At 55.7% G+C, this 15,799-nt stretch overlaps 1 protein-coding gene across 4 annotated transcripts; it reads right to left on the bottom strand.

Annotated features, from left to right (window-relative positions):
* Window positions 1-255: 255 nt before the first annotated feature.
* On the bottom strand, window positions 256-15,050 carry PDLIM4 (PDZ and LIM domain 4). Of its 4 annotated transcripts, none has more exons than XM_038552112.1 (7): window positions 14,870-15,050; window positions 9,679-9,830; window positions 5,893-5,974; window positions 1,551-1,732; window positions 1,180-1,343; window positions 726-843; window positions 256-573 (listed from the first exon to the last, which is right to left on the bottom strand). In XM_038552112.1, exons 1-7 carry the CDS (start codon window positions 14,960-14,962, stop codon window positions 369-371), a joined length of 996 nt encoding a protein of 331 aa, XP_038408040.1. In that variant the 5' UTR covers window positions 14,963-15,050; the 3' UTR covers window positions 256-368. The 4 variants fall into 4 exon arrangements, with proteins under 4 accessions (XP_038408040.1, XP_038408041.1, XP_038408042.1 ...); XM_038552113.1 differs by lacking the exon at window positions 14,870-15,050 and adding an exon at window positions 13,094-13,186; XM_038552114.1 differs by lacking the exon at window positions 14,870-15,050 and adding an exon at window positions 10,460-10,480.
* Between the last annotated feature and the right edge of the window lie 749 nt (window positions 15,051-15,799).

Genomic DNA, 15,799 nt, shown 5'->3' with positions numbered 1-15,799 from the left:
AGAGCAATTAATCTCCTTCCCATCCCTTAGTTCTCTGCTGACCTTTCCCGCCTCCACCGAGGTCAGAGCCCTTGGCGTGACATCACTTATAGCACCCCAGACCTCACCTCCCTGTTAATATAACCTCGCCTTGTGATTTATGGCTGCTTTGCATCTAGGCTGTGGCCTCCTTGAGGACCGCACAGCCGCTGGGTTGCTCACCGATGCGCCCAGGGCCTAGGACGTGCTTGCCAGCTGAACAGAGGCACTGCCATGTTCAAGGCTGAGCAGAGGGAATTTATTAGAGAGGCAGAGGGCAAATGCATATTTACACGGACCACGCGGGGGCATTAAAAGCAGAAGCGGGGACGGGAGGTTCCTGGAGCAGCTCAGACAAGTTCCACTTTGGCATTGGGGTACACCGCCACCACGTCGTAGCCCTCAGGTGGCTTGACGCGCGCCTTGGCATGGCTCTCGCAGTAGAGCCGCTCATCCAGAAAGAAATAACCGCGCTGCTTCAGATTCAGGCCGCAGTCGCTGCACATGAAGCATTCAGGGTGGTAGAGCTTGTCCCGCGCCTTGACGATGGTGCCCCTGATGGGGGAGACGGGGAGAGGGCTGATTCCAGCGACTGTCGGATTCCGTCGGATTCCGAGCTGGCAACCTTCGCAGGCGCCGGGCGGGGCGCCGGGCGGGGCCAGGGGAGTGCCGGGTCAGGGTTGGGGAAAGCAGGGCAGGGTACTCACACGATGCCGTGGCCGCAGCGCGTGCACTCGGGCAGTCCCTGCAGGCCGCTCAGCGGAGTGCCCAGCTTGCTGGCAGTGGGCTTGGGGTTGCGGGGACTGCTAGGCCCCAGCCGCTCCCCTGAAAGCCGGAGCGCAAGTGGCATGAGTCCAGTGCCGAGATCAGAAAAGGAAACTTTACCTCTGGGCGGTGTGGGATAGACCCAGCGTCCAGGACTATCAGCACTGCGACTGGGGACAGGGTGGGAGTGGGAGGGGCCGCAACAAGGGGCGGAGCAGGAATTCGGACCCTGAGGCCCAGCAAGCGGTGTGGGGACGCTGGGGCGTGGGGACGCTGGGGCGGATCACTGGGAGACAGGATGTGGGGGTCGCAAAAGGGTGGGGGCGGGGCGGGGCTATTCAGGGCACCCGAGGGATAGATGTAGGCAGATCCTGGGCAAGGTGGCCAGAGTCTTACCACCCTCCCCGGCCTCTAGCATGCCCTGCAAGTAGCGGAAGGAGCCTGACTGCTTGGGCTCCGAAGCCAAGGGTTCAGCCGGCTCTCGCAGCATCCTGTACACCTCTGAGCCCAGGTCCACTCCGCAGTCACGGCTTCGCGGGAGGCCTCTGGCTGTGTCAGGGCTGGGCAAAAGAGATGCACCAAGGGACAAGGTTGTGGTACCCGCCTTCCCTCTGCTAGCTCAAGGGTCTGGTGAGGTTTTCAAAATAAAACCAGCTGAGACCCAAAGATCAAGTGTCAGGGGTCAAGATGTGACCCAGTGAGATCTGAGAGATCTGGGATTAAAATGCGATGTGGGTGTGGCTTCAAAGGCCACTTCTCTGTACTACCTGTGAAGTGGAGACACATGCAGAGTGCTCATTTGGGTCAGTAAGGTAGCCTCACTGCTGCTGCCATTGTGATGGAATGGGAGATGAGATGGCTGCCCATAAGGAGATCCCAGGCCTGGCCTGCCATCTTCTAGCCCAATCCCGGTGGCTGAGGGCCTCCTGCTGGTCGCTGGACTGCCATCCTACAAGAGAAAGGGGCCTGAGGCACTGAGAAACCATCTGGGGTAGGGCCATTCTTCTGGCCATTCCTTATACATTCCATCCTTAGCCTGTTATGCCAGGCCTTCTTGGATGTTGGCTGGTTACCCCTGCTCTGGCATCTCTGAGCTGTGATGCCCAGCCAGGGAAGGGCTGAAACTTGGGTCTGGTTCAGCCCCAGAAGAAATGAGAAATGCCTGAGGAAAATCAGACACAGAAACCTGAGTAACTGTGTCTCAACCTTGGCACATGAGCCATGTGGTGGTTCTGACCACCAGTGTCCATGACAGATGGTATTGGGGCATGACCATTCCAACTAGCCTTTTAAGGCCAGCGTGACTAGAGCAGAGTGTGTGGCTTCCTTGCAGAGATGGTCCTAGTGCCAGGCCTTCTCACCTGCCAGAACTGTGCTGGGTATTGTATGGGCCCATAGCTGGGAACATGAAAAAGAAACCCCTGTCCTGCAGCCAGGAAGAGTCATCAATCATTGTGTGCCCAAAGCACACAATGGGTTAGGGTGCAGACTGAGTTTCAAAGCCATCATTGTGAGGTCAGCCCCCTTCAGGCCTGTACCTCTGCCTCCATTTCATGCTCCCCAGGGCAATATGCATGGCCTGCTATAGGCATAGCAGGTGAGGGGCAGTGGTTGGGCCAGGGCTTAAGGATCCCCACTCTACTTCTCCATGGCCAGCCTGGTGCCCTTGACTGAAACATTTGGGGAAATGCCTTGAACATGCCTCCACAGCATAGGAGAAAAAAACAGTGCCTCCATGGGTATGGATCCTAATGGAGACTGGGGATCTTTGTCTCTGCTGAGCCCAGGACTATGTTGTCCTTAGCTTGCAGGCACATACAGGCATACACACTCTCAAAGAACTTTCACAGACAAACACATGCATGAAGACAACACACAAGTACCAGCCAGTCCACTGACATATACCTAATCACACATACACAGTCTCATATACTCAGAGCCAGTGCTGGTCACCCTGGGGATGACCATAGTAGCAGCCTCCATGGCTGGGATGAGGTTGGTGGCCAGAGCAGCCGACTTAAAGATAAGGCACAAGGGTCCAGGCCATGAAGGTGGGTCTCAGCCTCAACCTGGGAGGTGACATGTAAACTTTTCCTCTGCTCTACAGTGGGGACGAGGAGACTAGGTGGTGGGGAGAAGATGCTTACTCTATGGGGAAAGGCTCTATTGGACTCAGGCAGCCTCCAGCACTGGGGCAAAACGGAGCCTGTAGAGCTTTGTCTGGACCGCTCCAGCTTTTTCTGCAGCCTCTGAGCTGGGCGGGAGCTTGGGGAATGGGCGGCCCAGCTGCTGAATGGGAGTGGTGCCCCCATTTCCCTTACCTCAACAGACAAAGGGGAGGGTCTCTTGCTGCCCAGGTGGGCCTCTATCAATGAGGCAATAGCAGTAGGAAAACCCACTTCCCCACTAGCCAAACAAAAGCCCCTGAGAAACCTGAGCACTTTTGCACATGTGTTTGCAGGGCAGACAGGCAGGCAAGGCTGGCCTGGCCTGTAATGGGGACCAGATGGGCCACAGGCTGTGGGGGCAGGGCTGGGGCTGGTACAGAGGAGGTTTCAATAGGAAGGGGAGTCAGAAGGTTCTGGAGGAAGGAGGCCCCCACTCACCCAGCAGGGTGTGGGAATCCATTGCAGGGTCATCAGAGCCACTGCCCCTCCCCCTCCCATGGCCACCCATGCAGTCGCCTCTCTAGGTCTGAACTCGGTGGTTAGGACACACATGGTGACCTCAGTCTCAGTTTGAATCTCAGCTCTATCACCTCTCTGAATCTGTTTCTTCATCTGTGAAATGGAGAATGTGACAGCCTTTACATCCTAAGTTCCTTGTGGGAATAAAATGAGACAGTTGCACATAAAGCACCTAGCAAAGTGTTTGGCATGCAACAAATGCTTGTTAGATGAAGGGCTGGCATGGACATTCCTGAGTTCCTATTCCTATTTCTAGACTCACCCCTGCCTGACCCCACTGTGTGGTAGCGCACCTGGTGCTATGTGCTCCCCCTCTCTAAGTATCTGCCAGCCATTGATTTGGTTGTTGAAACCTCAGTGGGATAATCAGCAGAATGGAGGTAACTGCCTGCTTGCTCATTAGCTCCCACATGACTGTGGTCAGAATCTGGGACACTCAGCTTGGATGGAGATGGGCACTGAGTCCAAATGAGCAGGTGGTGCCCATGGGAGGCCAAACTCCAGCTCTCTGCTGGTCTGGAGAGGACAGGCTGAGTGTGTGAGGAGTGCCTGCTCTACTTGGCTCACCTGGTTCTCAGCTTAAATGCCATCCTGTTCCAGGAAACCTTCCTGATCATCATCCTTCCTCTGCCCTGGGCTGGACCAAATGCCTCTTCTGTTCCCACATAAGTAAGGCCTGAGGGAAAAAGGGTCTCCTATGACCCTACATGACCTGCACACCCTATGTGCATCGGGGGTGCATCCCAGGGTACCTTGTGGTCTTAGGGACAGCTGTGGTTTTCTCCTTCTCTGATGTCTTTAGCTGGGCCCACCCACTCCTCGCTGCAGGCAGAGGGTGGGAGCACTGTAGGGACAATGGGCCCTGTGTCTGTGTTCCTGAGGACACGGCCTTGTGGGGGCTGGGTGTGGGTGTTTCTGTCACCACCCATGGAGCTCATGACTTTTAAGTACAAGAGGAGGACGGCAGCTGAGGGGCAGCCTGATTGCTTATAGAAAATCCCTCTGACTCCAGCCTGAGCAGTGGCAGCCTGGCCCTTGAGGAGGTCGGTAAGGGGAAGTGTGGGGGCAGGGCCGCTGCTCACCAGCCCCCCACCCCCTGCCCCCAGGCACCCTGGCCTTGAGCCTCTCCTGAAGGACAGAATAGAGGTGAGATTCAAGTTCCAAAACTCAGGCGCTCCTGCCCTATGCATCCGGCACTCGCACGTGACAGCTGGCCTCCCATATGTGTTGGGGGCCAGCACTGTGCTGCTGCCTTCCACCTGGCCCATGTCAAGCCTGGCCGATTTGTCAACCCCTGCTCACCCCTGGCCCCTTGCACCAGGGCAAGCTTTGGAGACACAAGTGTAGCCATGAATCTCTGCAGGAACAGCTGAGGTCCTGGGCAGAGAAAACCAAGAGACTGTCTGTGGTTCCGCTCCATCTCTTTATCCCTGGCCTCTGTGCTCCCACCCATAGGAGCTTTTATTTCTGAACCTATGATGCACAATCTCACTTCTGTGCCTTTGTATGTGCTTCCTTGCATGCTTCCTTTCTCTATGCTGCTTTGCTGGCCTTACTTCTTCCTAGCCCTTGGGTCTTGGCTTGGAAATCCCCTCCTCCAGGAAGCCCTCTCTGAACACTTAGGTGAATCATGTGCCTACTCTGGAATCCCTTGGCCCCTGGCTTCTGCCATTCCAGAATTGATAAGTGCCTCTTCCTTCTCATAACAGGTACTTCCTCGCAAGTAGTAAGCATCTGGCCTCGGGGATTCCAGCAAAATCAAGGTAGGGAACAAATATCAGAACAAGAGGATTGGGAATAAATGGTGAGGGAGATGGCCTTCTATACAGTGAAGGCTTCATGGTGAGAAAGTAGATACAAGCAGGCCCAGGAGGCCATGGCCCCACATGCTGAGCCCCACAGCTCTGGCTCCATCACAGGCCAGTCCAATTTCCACATTATTCAAACTCTGTAGCCCAGAGATGTTGAGCTGGCTCTGGATATGTCAGCCCTGCCCACTTGGTTACCCTTTAAGTCCATGGCAAAACAAGGCCCTAAAATAGCTTCTTTCTGCCCCTTTCCCCCATTTGAGGACAGTATCATAGTTATGAGTCCCATCATACATGCAAAGGTGGGTGACTGTGGCCTGAGGTCTATGAGGTGCAATCACAGGATGGCCAGGAGAAAACTTTAGTCTTAAATAAGACATGGAAGTGCTGCCTAGAGTACAGACAGAACCCCCAGCAGGTACTCATCACCTGGGGAGCAGAAGATGGGGCATGGACATGGCCCAGAGAAATCTGCTGCCTCAGTCTCTGGCCTGGATATCTGAAAGCTACAGTGAAGATATCTAGTACAATTAAACCCATGGACTAGGCCTGGCTCCTCTGTCTTGGGCTTGCTCTGAACCAGGCCAGGCCAGGCGGTGTCTGTCCATACATACCTGGACCTCAGGGTCAATGTGGATTCTCTGTGCTTGAGCTTTGCTGTCCTCTGGGGCACCAGGCCAGCTCCTGCCTTCAGGTCTGTGACAAGGAATTAGGACAGTCAGATATGTCTGTTTACTGTGATTACCATGACTAGGACCAGGACCAAGAGGGGCTGGGCTCTGGCACCCTGCATGGCAGAGGACACCACCACAGTGCTTGCTTGCACCTGCATCAGAATTTGGCCGTTGTGGCAAGGACACATAACTCTAGATCTGCCACCTGCCTAGGGCGGGGTGGTGTGTTCCATCCACACCAGCTGCTCCATGCCTCTCTGGTCTCATTCCCAGACAGGATGCAACAGAAGCCCTGCAGCTTCCTCACTTTTTCACCCTTTCCATGGCCTCAGCAAAAAGAAGACGAGCTTGAAGCAAGGCACACCAGGCCTCACACATTGATCAGCTAGGATCCCATCTGTTTATCCTCTTCCATCCACAGCCTCTGGCCTAGCCTGGAGGTCAGGCATCTATGGGCTCTGGGGGAGGTGACATAAAGGCTTTGAGGGGAGCGGTGCACCTCCCCTCTTGCTGCCGGCAGAGTCATCACCAATGTCTGCCCAGCCCAGATGGGAAACAGGCCATTAGGAAATTCCTGCTTCACCATAGAAACCAAAAGCCAAACACCACTCAGGAGGGAGAAAAACATCATAAACCTGCCATAAGCGGGGCAGGCGGGGCAGGCAGAGGCTATGGGCCTGGGGCCCAGTCCTGCCATTCAGTAGCCCTGCGAGGGGGCAAGGCAGGAGGGTGCATGGACCCTGGACTGACAGATGGGTGTGAAGTGAGGCCAGTTACACCGAAGAGGAATAATGTCCCCCACTTACTTCAAAAGGCCTCCTGGGGCTTTCCAAGGTCTCACCACTGGGTCAGCAGCTCACCACGGCCTCTCTTACCCCCACTCACTGAAGGATTTTAACTATCTGTCTACACCTGTAAACCACACTCACTCTACACTTCCTTACCTTGCTCCGTTCCTTAACCTGGTACAGACTAACCTCTCTTCCCCACAGCCTTCTGCAGGCCTATGTGTGACCAAGGCTCTGCTGCCCTAGGACAATACCATCCCCACTTGCACCTGGCCCCAGCTCTCCCAAGTGACTCCCCTAACTCAACAGCTCTACCTGTGACCTCTACCCACTCAGAACTCTGCTGGGATAAATCTAGGACATCTCATGTGGCTATACTGCCTTATATTTCCCTAAAGTTTTGTCCAGAAGAGAATCACAAGCCTGAGGTCTGAAGGTCAGAGTGCACAAAGCAGCCAGAGCAAAGAGTGTGGTACAAGGCATCAGATCACAATGAAGGGCTCATTCAATCTCCATCCCTAGGTCTTCACTTCAGGCTGGACAGGTGGCAACACCTACCATCTTTAAGCAAAATGACAGCCCAAGGGTGGACCATGCAACTATATCTTGTAACACACAATAGGCAACACAGATCCCACCAGAAGCCCAGGGTTGAAGCTGATGCCAGGAAGTTTCCGGGCCTACAGAACTTGTCCAGAAAGTATGGGTTAGCTTAGATTGTTGGATAAGTGGCTCTGAGTTGGAGACAAAATAAGCATAGCAGGGAAGCTGGGCCTTTCCCTCACTTTTCATCCTATGGAAAAGTCTATGGAGGATTAGAGCCCTCTATACACAAGACAGCATGTAACTGGTCTGGGTAGAGCTATGGGGGAGGAGGCACAGAACAGCTCTCTCCAGCCAGCTTACCAAGCTGATCCCTCCATGGAAACCATGTTGAGGGGATCTTTGGAGCACAGGTTCTGGCATAGCAGGTAAGAGAGAGAGCAGGGTCAGAGGCCCTGCATGTGAGATGTTGCCCAGGAGAAAAAAATGCTGACCCAGAGGGTCAAAGTGGCCTTTGTGTCTTGGTCTTCCAGAATCTTCATGTGTGAGAACTGGGAATAGGGGATGGAGGACAGAGCCCCAAATTTACACCCTGAACAGACCCAGTAAGTACATCATAAGCATTCAATCTCCCAGTTATAAGGAAGGAAAGGAAACTGAGAGTTTTGAGATTAAATCACTTGCTAGAGGACAACACAGTTCTCAAGTGCAGAGCGAGGACTTGAACCCAGATCTGTGATAGTAGAGAATGTGCTCTCACCTTCTCCATGGCCAGACAGCATTTAGGGGCAGAGTAGAACAGGTCAGGGGACCCCTGGCTCTATCCATGCTTGGCTTGGAACAAATGACCAGGAAAGGAAGGAAGGAAGGAAGGAAGGGGGACCTCCACCCTGCCCCTACCCTGCTACCCTCCCCTGACATTATTCCCTCTGGGAACCTCCTGACTCAGGCCCCTTATAAACACCCCCCTACCCCCCACTGCCTCCTCCATCCCACTACTACCAGGGCTTCCCTTCTTTAGCCATGCAAATTCAAGGCCGGAGGTGAGTCAGGGCCCAGGAAATCAGCCAAATGGGGTGGCAGCAGAGGCTACTCATGGACAGAGCAGTGCAGATATTTCCCCCAACCAGACTATAGTCTCAGTCTGGGAGAGGGTGATGAATGTGATCCTGCTTGGTAGAGAAGAAAACCCAGGCTCATAGAGGTCATCTGGTATACCTAAGATCCCACAGAGTCTGGATGAGAACCAGCTCTGCTGAACTCCCTGCTCTAGCCTTGGAGTTTCACTCAGCTCCAAGAGCACAGTCAGGGGGGTCCTGACCCCAACCTGGACCCAGATCCAGGCCAGACACACATGGAGGCAATGTCATAAGCCTTCCTGACACGTTTAATGGCTCCCAGCCCTGCCAGCTCAAACGCATAGTTAGCTGTGTTGTGGTTTGGGGAGGCTTTGCCGACACACATCCACAGGGGGAGCATGGAAAGTCCCTGTGAGCAGTGAACGTGGCAGAGCTGCACAGTTATATCTGACTTCTCTCGTTCCAAGTAAGACATGGGGAAGGGAGATCCCACTCAGCCAGGACCTGGCAAACTGCCTTTAGAGCTGAACAAAGACCCAGGGCCTGAGTAGCGCTGGAAACGCCTCAGGTGGCCCTTCCATCCTAGACCATTTTACGGCACAGAAGGGGCTTGGAGAACCCCCAACCTCCCCTTCATGTAGGCTGTAGGGCATTATACAGTCCATAGCATCCAGATTTAACAAGGGCAGACACATGGGCCCTAGCGGGGACGACCGAGGCAGGGCAGCCACGGGGTGGTAGGAAAGGTCAGCAACCACTCCTACGAGAGAGAGACCCTAGAGTAAGTTTTGCTTCCCCGCTCCTTTGCTGTGTGACTTCAGACACCGCTAACCTTTTTGAGCCTCAGCTATCTCATCTGTAGTGTAGGGATTATACCAGGTTCCACCCAATTAAGCAGGTTTGAAGGCTAACTGAGGTGTTGGACAAGAAAACACTTTGAAATGGTCATCAAGCTGATCACTCTGGGGTGGGGAGAAGAGTGAAATCCCTCACCACCCCAGAGGCTACCCAGGTCTTATTTCAACACTGATTTGGGCTGCCTATCCCCTCCCCATAAGTCCCTCAATATACTTCCAGCCCTGAACTAACAGGGGGCTTCTTTGCTTCTTAAATCACCCCCATCTCCAAACGGTGTCTGGCAGGCCCCCAGGAAAGCACTACTTCCCAGGGCCAGGGTGCCATAGATCTGAGGCAGAGAGGCTGTGGGAAGCCCGGCTCTTCCAGGATGCTGGCCAGTCTTAACTTATCCTCCTCTTAATTCCACCCCTTGCCCCCTCCCCACCCCATCATCCTGGCCCACCCCACCCTGTGCATACCTGCTCACAGAAAGTATGAGATGGTCATGGCAGCCCTTGATGCGGTTCTGAGCCTCCAGGTGTGTCATGAGCTCTGTGCTTTCACCATTAATGGCCTGGATCAGGTCTCCAGGGCATAGGGCAGCCAGTGCAGCCTTGCTGCCAGCGTGGACCTGAAGATGGATAAGCCAGAAGGCTGGGCATCAGTCATTATGTGACCTTGCTGTAGTCTGCTCTAGACCCCCTCTAACCTCAGAACATGGGCTGTGTGGCCCTGTTGCCCACATAACCTGTGAGAGGGCAAGCCCAGAGGCTGGTTGAGTTCCCATGTGGTCTTATTACAGCCTCTGCTCTAAACACCCTCATTTCCAGCACCTGAAGGACCAATGGAGTGTGAGGGCATATAAGAGGGCCTTCCTTGGGACTGAGACAAGTGGGATATGCAAGGAGCCTGCATATGCACCCAAGGACGTGCAAGGGACATGCAGGGACACATGTGCTCCCAGATACATACAAAGCATGGGCATGTCACAATACTCTACACAGAGAGTGCCTTACCCCGACCCATTGCACAGCAGCCCCTTGACCTGACATTTCCTAGTGACTTTGTCTCCCTACTTGTTTCTTCCCATCCCCACCTCCTACATTCACCTCCACCTACCCATACCAGTTGAATCTCTAGGGGCTACAGATAGTGCCAGATAGTTTCACCTCCACACTTTTGCCAATGCTATTCTTTCTACCTGGAACACTCTTTCCTTTGACCTCCAACCCTAATTACCAGCTTACTCCTCCTCCTCACCTTCATGTCTTAGCAGAGGAGCCATCTCTCCTAGGAGCCTCCTCTCTGGGCTCTCATGGAACTCTGTGAACCTCCTTTACCACTTTGCTAGTGCCTCATTCTGTGCCTGTGACATCACCTCCCCAGGCATGTCTGGGACCATCTCCTTCCAGCTGCCTGCCTGTACTCCTGAGCCAAATTTTACCTCCGCTTCCTCTGCAGGACAGACACTCACTCAGGCCACCCCAGTGCTACTATTCATTCCAAGCCAATGGTGTCCATGTCTGGAGCCTCTTAGAATGCTGGTCCCCTGATGAGGGTCACATAAATTTGGGGAAAAGCTCATAGAAGGCCTGAGTAAGGAGCCCAGGGGAATTCAAGCAAGAGGGTACTCTTCACCTTATCCCCCATCTCAGCAGAGCCTTTGGAATTAGCTTCAGGCACCCTCACTGAAAAAAAAAATTTTTTTTAGGTAATTTCTGTGCCTGACCTGGGGCTAAAACTCACAACCCCGAGATTAAGAGTTACATGCTCTACCAACTGAGCCAGCCAGGGCCCCATAGGCACCCTCATTCTTACCCAGCCTCTCTAGTGGAACCCTTAAGAGCTTCCAGTGACTCTGTTCCTATTGCTGGGGTTGGGAGCTCCTAGAAGCCCAGCTAAGCTCAGCTTATCCAGTTTTTAGCAGTGAGTGGACAAAGCTGAGGTGTTGGCAGCTTCTTGGCTGGAGTCCTGGTGTGGGGCAGTGCCTAAACTGACCTGCCCTGAAAATAGGCTGCCCCAAGGAATATTTTTCTGGAGCATGACACCTTCAGCCCACCATGAATACTCATTCACAGGGCCTCAGCACCTGCGCAGGCCTATCATCCTAAGGTTAGGACCCATTAGACATTATCCCACCCTCCACTCAAGGCCCTGCTCCAGAACCCTCTCCTTCATGGACACATGCTCTGTGACACAGCCTGAGCTCAGTGCTTTACCCAGAACTAGTTCATGGCAACCTTTCAACCACCTGATGAGACAGAGGCTGTTCTCTTTCCTACAGATGAAGTAAGGGAGGCTTGGGGGAAGGGACACCTTGCCCCAGTCCCCACGAGGGAGAAAAGTCTTCTTCAGGGGGGTGGTTGGCTGCAGGATGACTCAGCCAGTACAAGGGGTGCATTCAGGCCCCTGTGGGTGGAGGAAGTTCTTGAAAGCAGGGGTGGCTGGGACTCTGCCAGTTCCACTAGCTCGGGGAGTTCTGGTCAGAGAGGGCATGAGGCCAGGAAACCGTGACTCCCCCAACTGCCTTTATATGCATTGTCTTATTAATCCTCCAGGAAAGCCCATTTCTTAGGTGAGGAAACTGAGGTCCAGATAAGTGCAGAAGGAGGCTCAATTGATAAATGGCAGAGGGCAGCCCCGGTGGCGCAGTGGTTTAGCGCCGCCTGTAGCCCAGGGCGTGATCCTGGAGACCCTGGATGGAGTCCCACATCAGGCTCTCTGTATGGTGCCTGCTCCTCCCTCTGCCTGTGTCTCTGCCTCTCTCTCTCTCTGTCTCTATGAATAAATAAATAAAATCTTTAAAAAAACAAAAGATAAATGGCAGAGATAGGATTTCATTCCAAGCTGACTGGTTCCGTGTCTTATCCACTAACCACTGTGTAATTTTCTGCAAAAGGGAGTGAGGGGAGAGTGTGCCCAGAGGAGAGAGAGTGTCATGGGTAGAAAGATCAGCAAGGATAATGGCTCATCTGGGAGAAAGAATAAAAGCAGGCTCCTGGGGTTGAAGCATCATCAGTGAGGAGAGAGAAGTCAGAGAAGAAGCAGGGACCAGATCTGCAGACCTTGTAGATCCAGGTGAGAAGCCGGCATTCCTCCTGATAGTTGAAAACTACGGAGGGTTCTAAGCAGGGAAGTCACAGGACACAGTTTAATTCAGGCTGATCCCTCTGGCTGCTGAGTACAGGATAAATAGGCAGAATGAAGGCAGAGGGATCCAGTGAGGTCAGCTCGGAGGCTGGGGCACGAGCCAGCCCCCTCACCTGTAGCAGCTCCATTCCTGGGCCCTGCTCCAGTCCGCCCAGCTCAGACACTGTAATAGGCTGGAACTCACAGAGTCTGGTGCCATATTGTCCCATACAGTCACAGCAAGCTCCACACAGGCCTGGATTCCTGTCCCTGCTCTGCTTCTCTGGATACACTACCTTAGCCTCTCTGAGCCTTGGTGTCCCCATCTATAATGTGAGGCCAGAGAGGTCCTTACTTCTAAGGGCTCTTATGAGGACTACCTGAGACAATCAGGGCAAAAAGTCCCCACAACGGGTTGAGCACATGGTGGTGCTCACTTCAGGCTCTGGTTGCTGGGGACCTGGTACCAACACCCATTAGGGTGGGGCCTGGAATGCTGTGGATGCTTAGCCAGGGCCAAACACTATAATTCATAGGAGAAGAAGCCCGGAGCATTGTTCTTGGGGGCTCCCTGAGGCTTCAAGGGCTGAGGTTCTAAGGCCCCAAATCTGCCAGGCAGCCAGCCTCCTCCCTGTCTGAGTGTGGCTGTCCCCCCAGCAGGGTGAGCAGGGGGAGGCTCTGGAAGCATGGAAGAGGTTGGGTCTTGAACCCCCTCAGTAAAGACACTCCGACCGACCATCAGTGTAGACCCTGCCCTTGAGGTACCTGCGGGGCAAGCTGTGGCCTGTGTCTCCCCAGCTGCATAGATCCTCCCAGATCCCAGCCAAATCCAGGCTCAGCCATCCTGATTCCTTGGACCCGAGCTGCTGCCGCATGACTTTGGGGGACAAGGAGGGGTTCTTCCTGGCAAGCCCTCTCTCAGCCTGCCTGCCTGCCTGCCAGGAGCCTGCATCCCAGTCAGCTCCAAACAAGGCTGCCGCCGCTGCTGCCACTGTGACGTGCTGAGGCCTTTCCTCCACAGGCAGGCAGCCGCGTGGGCAACAGATGTCTCTGCTCCCTGCCGCCTGTGGCCGTCAGCCGCCACCACCGAGCCTGTCAGCGGCCTCACGCCCAGAGTGCCTGGCCTGCTGGCTGGCCTAGCACCCCCACCAGCTCGCCTTGGCGGACACACAGCAAGCCATACATGCAGACAGACACAGACACAGACACACACACACACACACACACACACACACACACACACCCAGCAGTCTCCCTCAGCAAAGTGGGAGATGAAAGGCTCCCGGATGTGTTAAAGGCCCACCTCACTCAGTCCCAGGAACCTGGTGGCCGTGGGGTAAGGGCAGATGTGAGAAAGAAGCCTCCCAAGACAGCTGGGCCTGCCTGTCACCCTGGCCCCCAGAAGTGGGATTCCATGATTCTCTGCTCCACCAGGTGCACAGCCCCTCCCAAGTAGGGGAAAGAAGTCTCAGAAAGCCCAGCCAGCTTGGTCCAGGCTCCATGGAGAAAGGCGGCAGTGCAGTTCTCAGTTCTCCTGACTCAGGTCTGCAAAGATCAGAGCAGTCTGTGTGGAGATAAAGGATGGTCTTCAAATGGCCCCTGCTCCCCTCTGCTCTTTCCACCAGAGTGAGAGACTTCAAGGGCAGGACCTGGGGTTTTTTTGTCCTCTTTTGTCCCCTGGTCTGGGACCTCCAAAACAGAGTCTGACTTCTCACTTTTAGCCCTTTGAAACAAGAAACCCCAAGGCTGGGCCAGGATCCTGTCTTGCTGAGACTGAGCACCCCTTCTGACAGGGCCTGAATCCCTTCCTCTGCTCCTCTCTCCTCCTTAGATTATCCACTACCCAGGGTTGTGCCCACTCCTCTTTGCCCTCTATCCTAAACCTTGGGGCAATGTCTGGCCATGGAAACTGGACGAACTGGGCAGAGGCTATTCTGGCCCCTGGCCTCGTGTCCCTTCACAACCCCTTCCCCTGAAAGCCCCAAATTCCTCTTGGTTACTTCCCCTTGGGAGGACTGAGCTCATAGATGAGACTGACCAAAAGTGGAGTGAGGAAGTAGGTGGATCTTGATCTTGTCATATTCAGAGAGGACCTCAGACCTCTCGGGGGTCAGCCAGCTCTACTGGCAGGGACCTCTGATAGAAGAAGGGGCTCTCAATCATTTTGCCCCAAATGCTCAGGCTGGGTTCAGTTTAAGCAGCATTTCTGGGCCTCTGTAGATCTGTCCAGACCCCTGGCCCAGCGCGGTCCTTCACCAGCCCGTAGCGACTCCCCCAGAACGAGAGCAGCAGAGAGGCTGGTGTGTGACCCGGGGGGGATCCTTCAAGGGATAGGGCTGGCAGGCCCGGCGGCAGGAGGGAGGGGCTTGGGGCTCCCCAAACTGCCCTGCCTGGAAGCCTGTGTCTAGAGCCTGTGTCCCGCCCGGGCCAATCCTTGGCTTTCGAGCCTCAGGGACGTCGGGGATCCGGGTCTTGGGTGGACCGCAGGGGCAGCGTCTCCTATCGAGGACCTCCCCGCCGCCCCGTGGCCGCCGGACTCACCCGCGAGATGGTGAGGGGTGCGCTGAAGTCCCGGCCGCCTACCAGGCGGAAGCCCCAGGGCGACGGGCCGCGTAGGGTCACGGAGTGCGGCATCGCGGGCCGGAGCCGCAGCCAGAGCCAGAGCCGGAGCCGGACACCGAGGAGCCGCCGGAGCCGCCGCCGCCGCCGCCGCCGCCGCCGCCGCCGCCTCCGCCTGGACGCCGCGCCCCGCCCCCGAACCCCCCTGCACCGGGCCCCCGCCCCCGCTCCCCCAGCACCCGGATTGGCCCCGCGGCCGGCCCGCCCCGCCCCCTCGGGGGGCCGCGAGGACCCGCCCCTCGGCCCCGGCGCGCCGAGCCCGCACCCCTGCCGCGGTCGCCGAGACCCCGGGCCCTGGGCCGCCCCGACGTCCGGGATCCTGCCCTGGCCTCGCCCGAGGCGCCGCGGCCGCAGAAGCTCAGGCCCGGGCCCTTCGGAGTCCCAGCCCGAGGAGGGGCGGGGGGCGGCCCAGATGGGGGATGGGGCCGTGCCTGGCCCAGAGAACTCCTCGAGGTCCTGGCAGGCCGCCCTGCCTCCCTACCCTTCGGGGTGGCGCGAGGAGTCCTCTGAACAGCAAAGCGCCGAGGGGCAGCCTCCGGCCTGAGGAGGCCTGGACCAGGCACACAGACCCAGGACGACAGCAGGCAGTGCCAAGTATGGGGTGAGAACAGACAGGTCCCCAGCCTCGTTCTCTGCGGCCAGGAAGAAGTGGCCCCTGGCTTGAGTCTAGAAGCAAGGGGGCATCTTGTCTTTCCAAGTGTCACTGCTTCTCCACCTTACCTTCTCTCCCAGGCCACCTGCCCGGCTGCACAGCCTCTTCTCAATCCTCCTTTGCAGAGATTTTTGTTTCCCCAGGCTTCCTAGAAAAGGAACAGCTAGGATGGTTGGGGTAGTAGCTGCACCTCTGAAGGG

Source organism: Canis lupus, chromosome 11 (genome assembly GCF_011100685.1).
Source record: "Canis lupus familiaris isolate Mischka breed German Shepherd chromosome 11, alternate assembly UU_Cfam_GSD_1.0, whole genome shotgun sequence".
Classification (NCBI taxonomy): Eukaryota; Metazoa; Chordata; class Mammalia; order Carnivora; family Canidae; genus Canis; species Canis lupus.
This window is presented reverse-complemented; position numbering and strand designations above follow the sequence as displayed.

Bases quoted from the DNA above. Each gene is read 5' to 3' on its own strand.
- PDLIM4 (XM_038552112.1), bottom strand. From the start codon at position 14,962: ATGCCGCACTCCGTGACCCTACGCGGCCCGTCGCCCTGGGGCTTCCGC. The intron at 5,975-9,678 runs GTATGCACAGGG...TCCTTGTCACAG, and splicing joins CTCATACTTTCTGTGAGCAG to ACCTGAAGGCAGGAGCTGGC. The intron at 844-1,179 runs GTAAGACTCTGG...TCCGGCTTTCAG, and splicing joins GCTAGAGGCCGGGGAGGGTG to GGGAGCGGCTGGGGCCTAGC.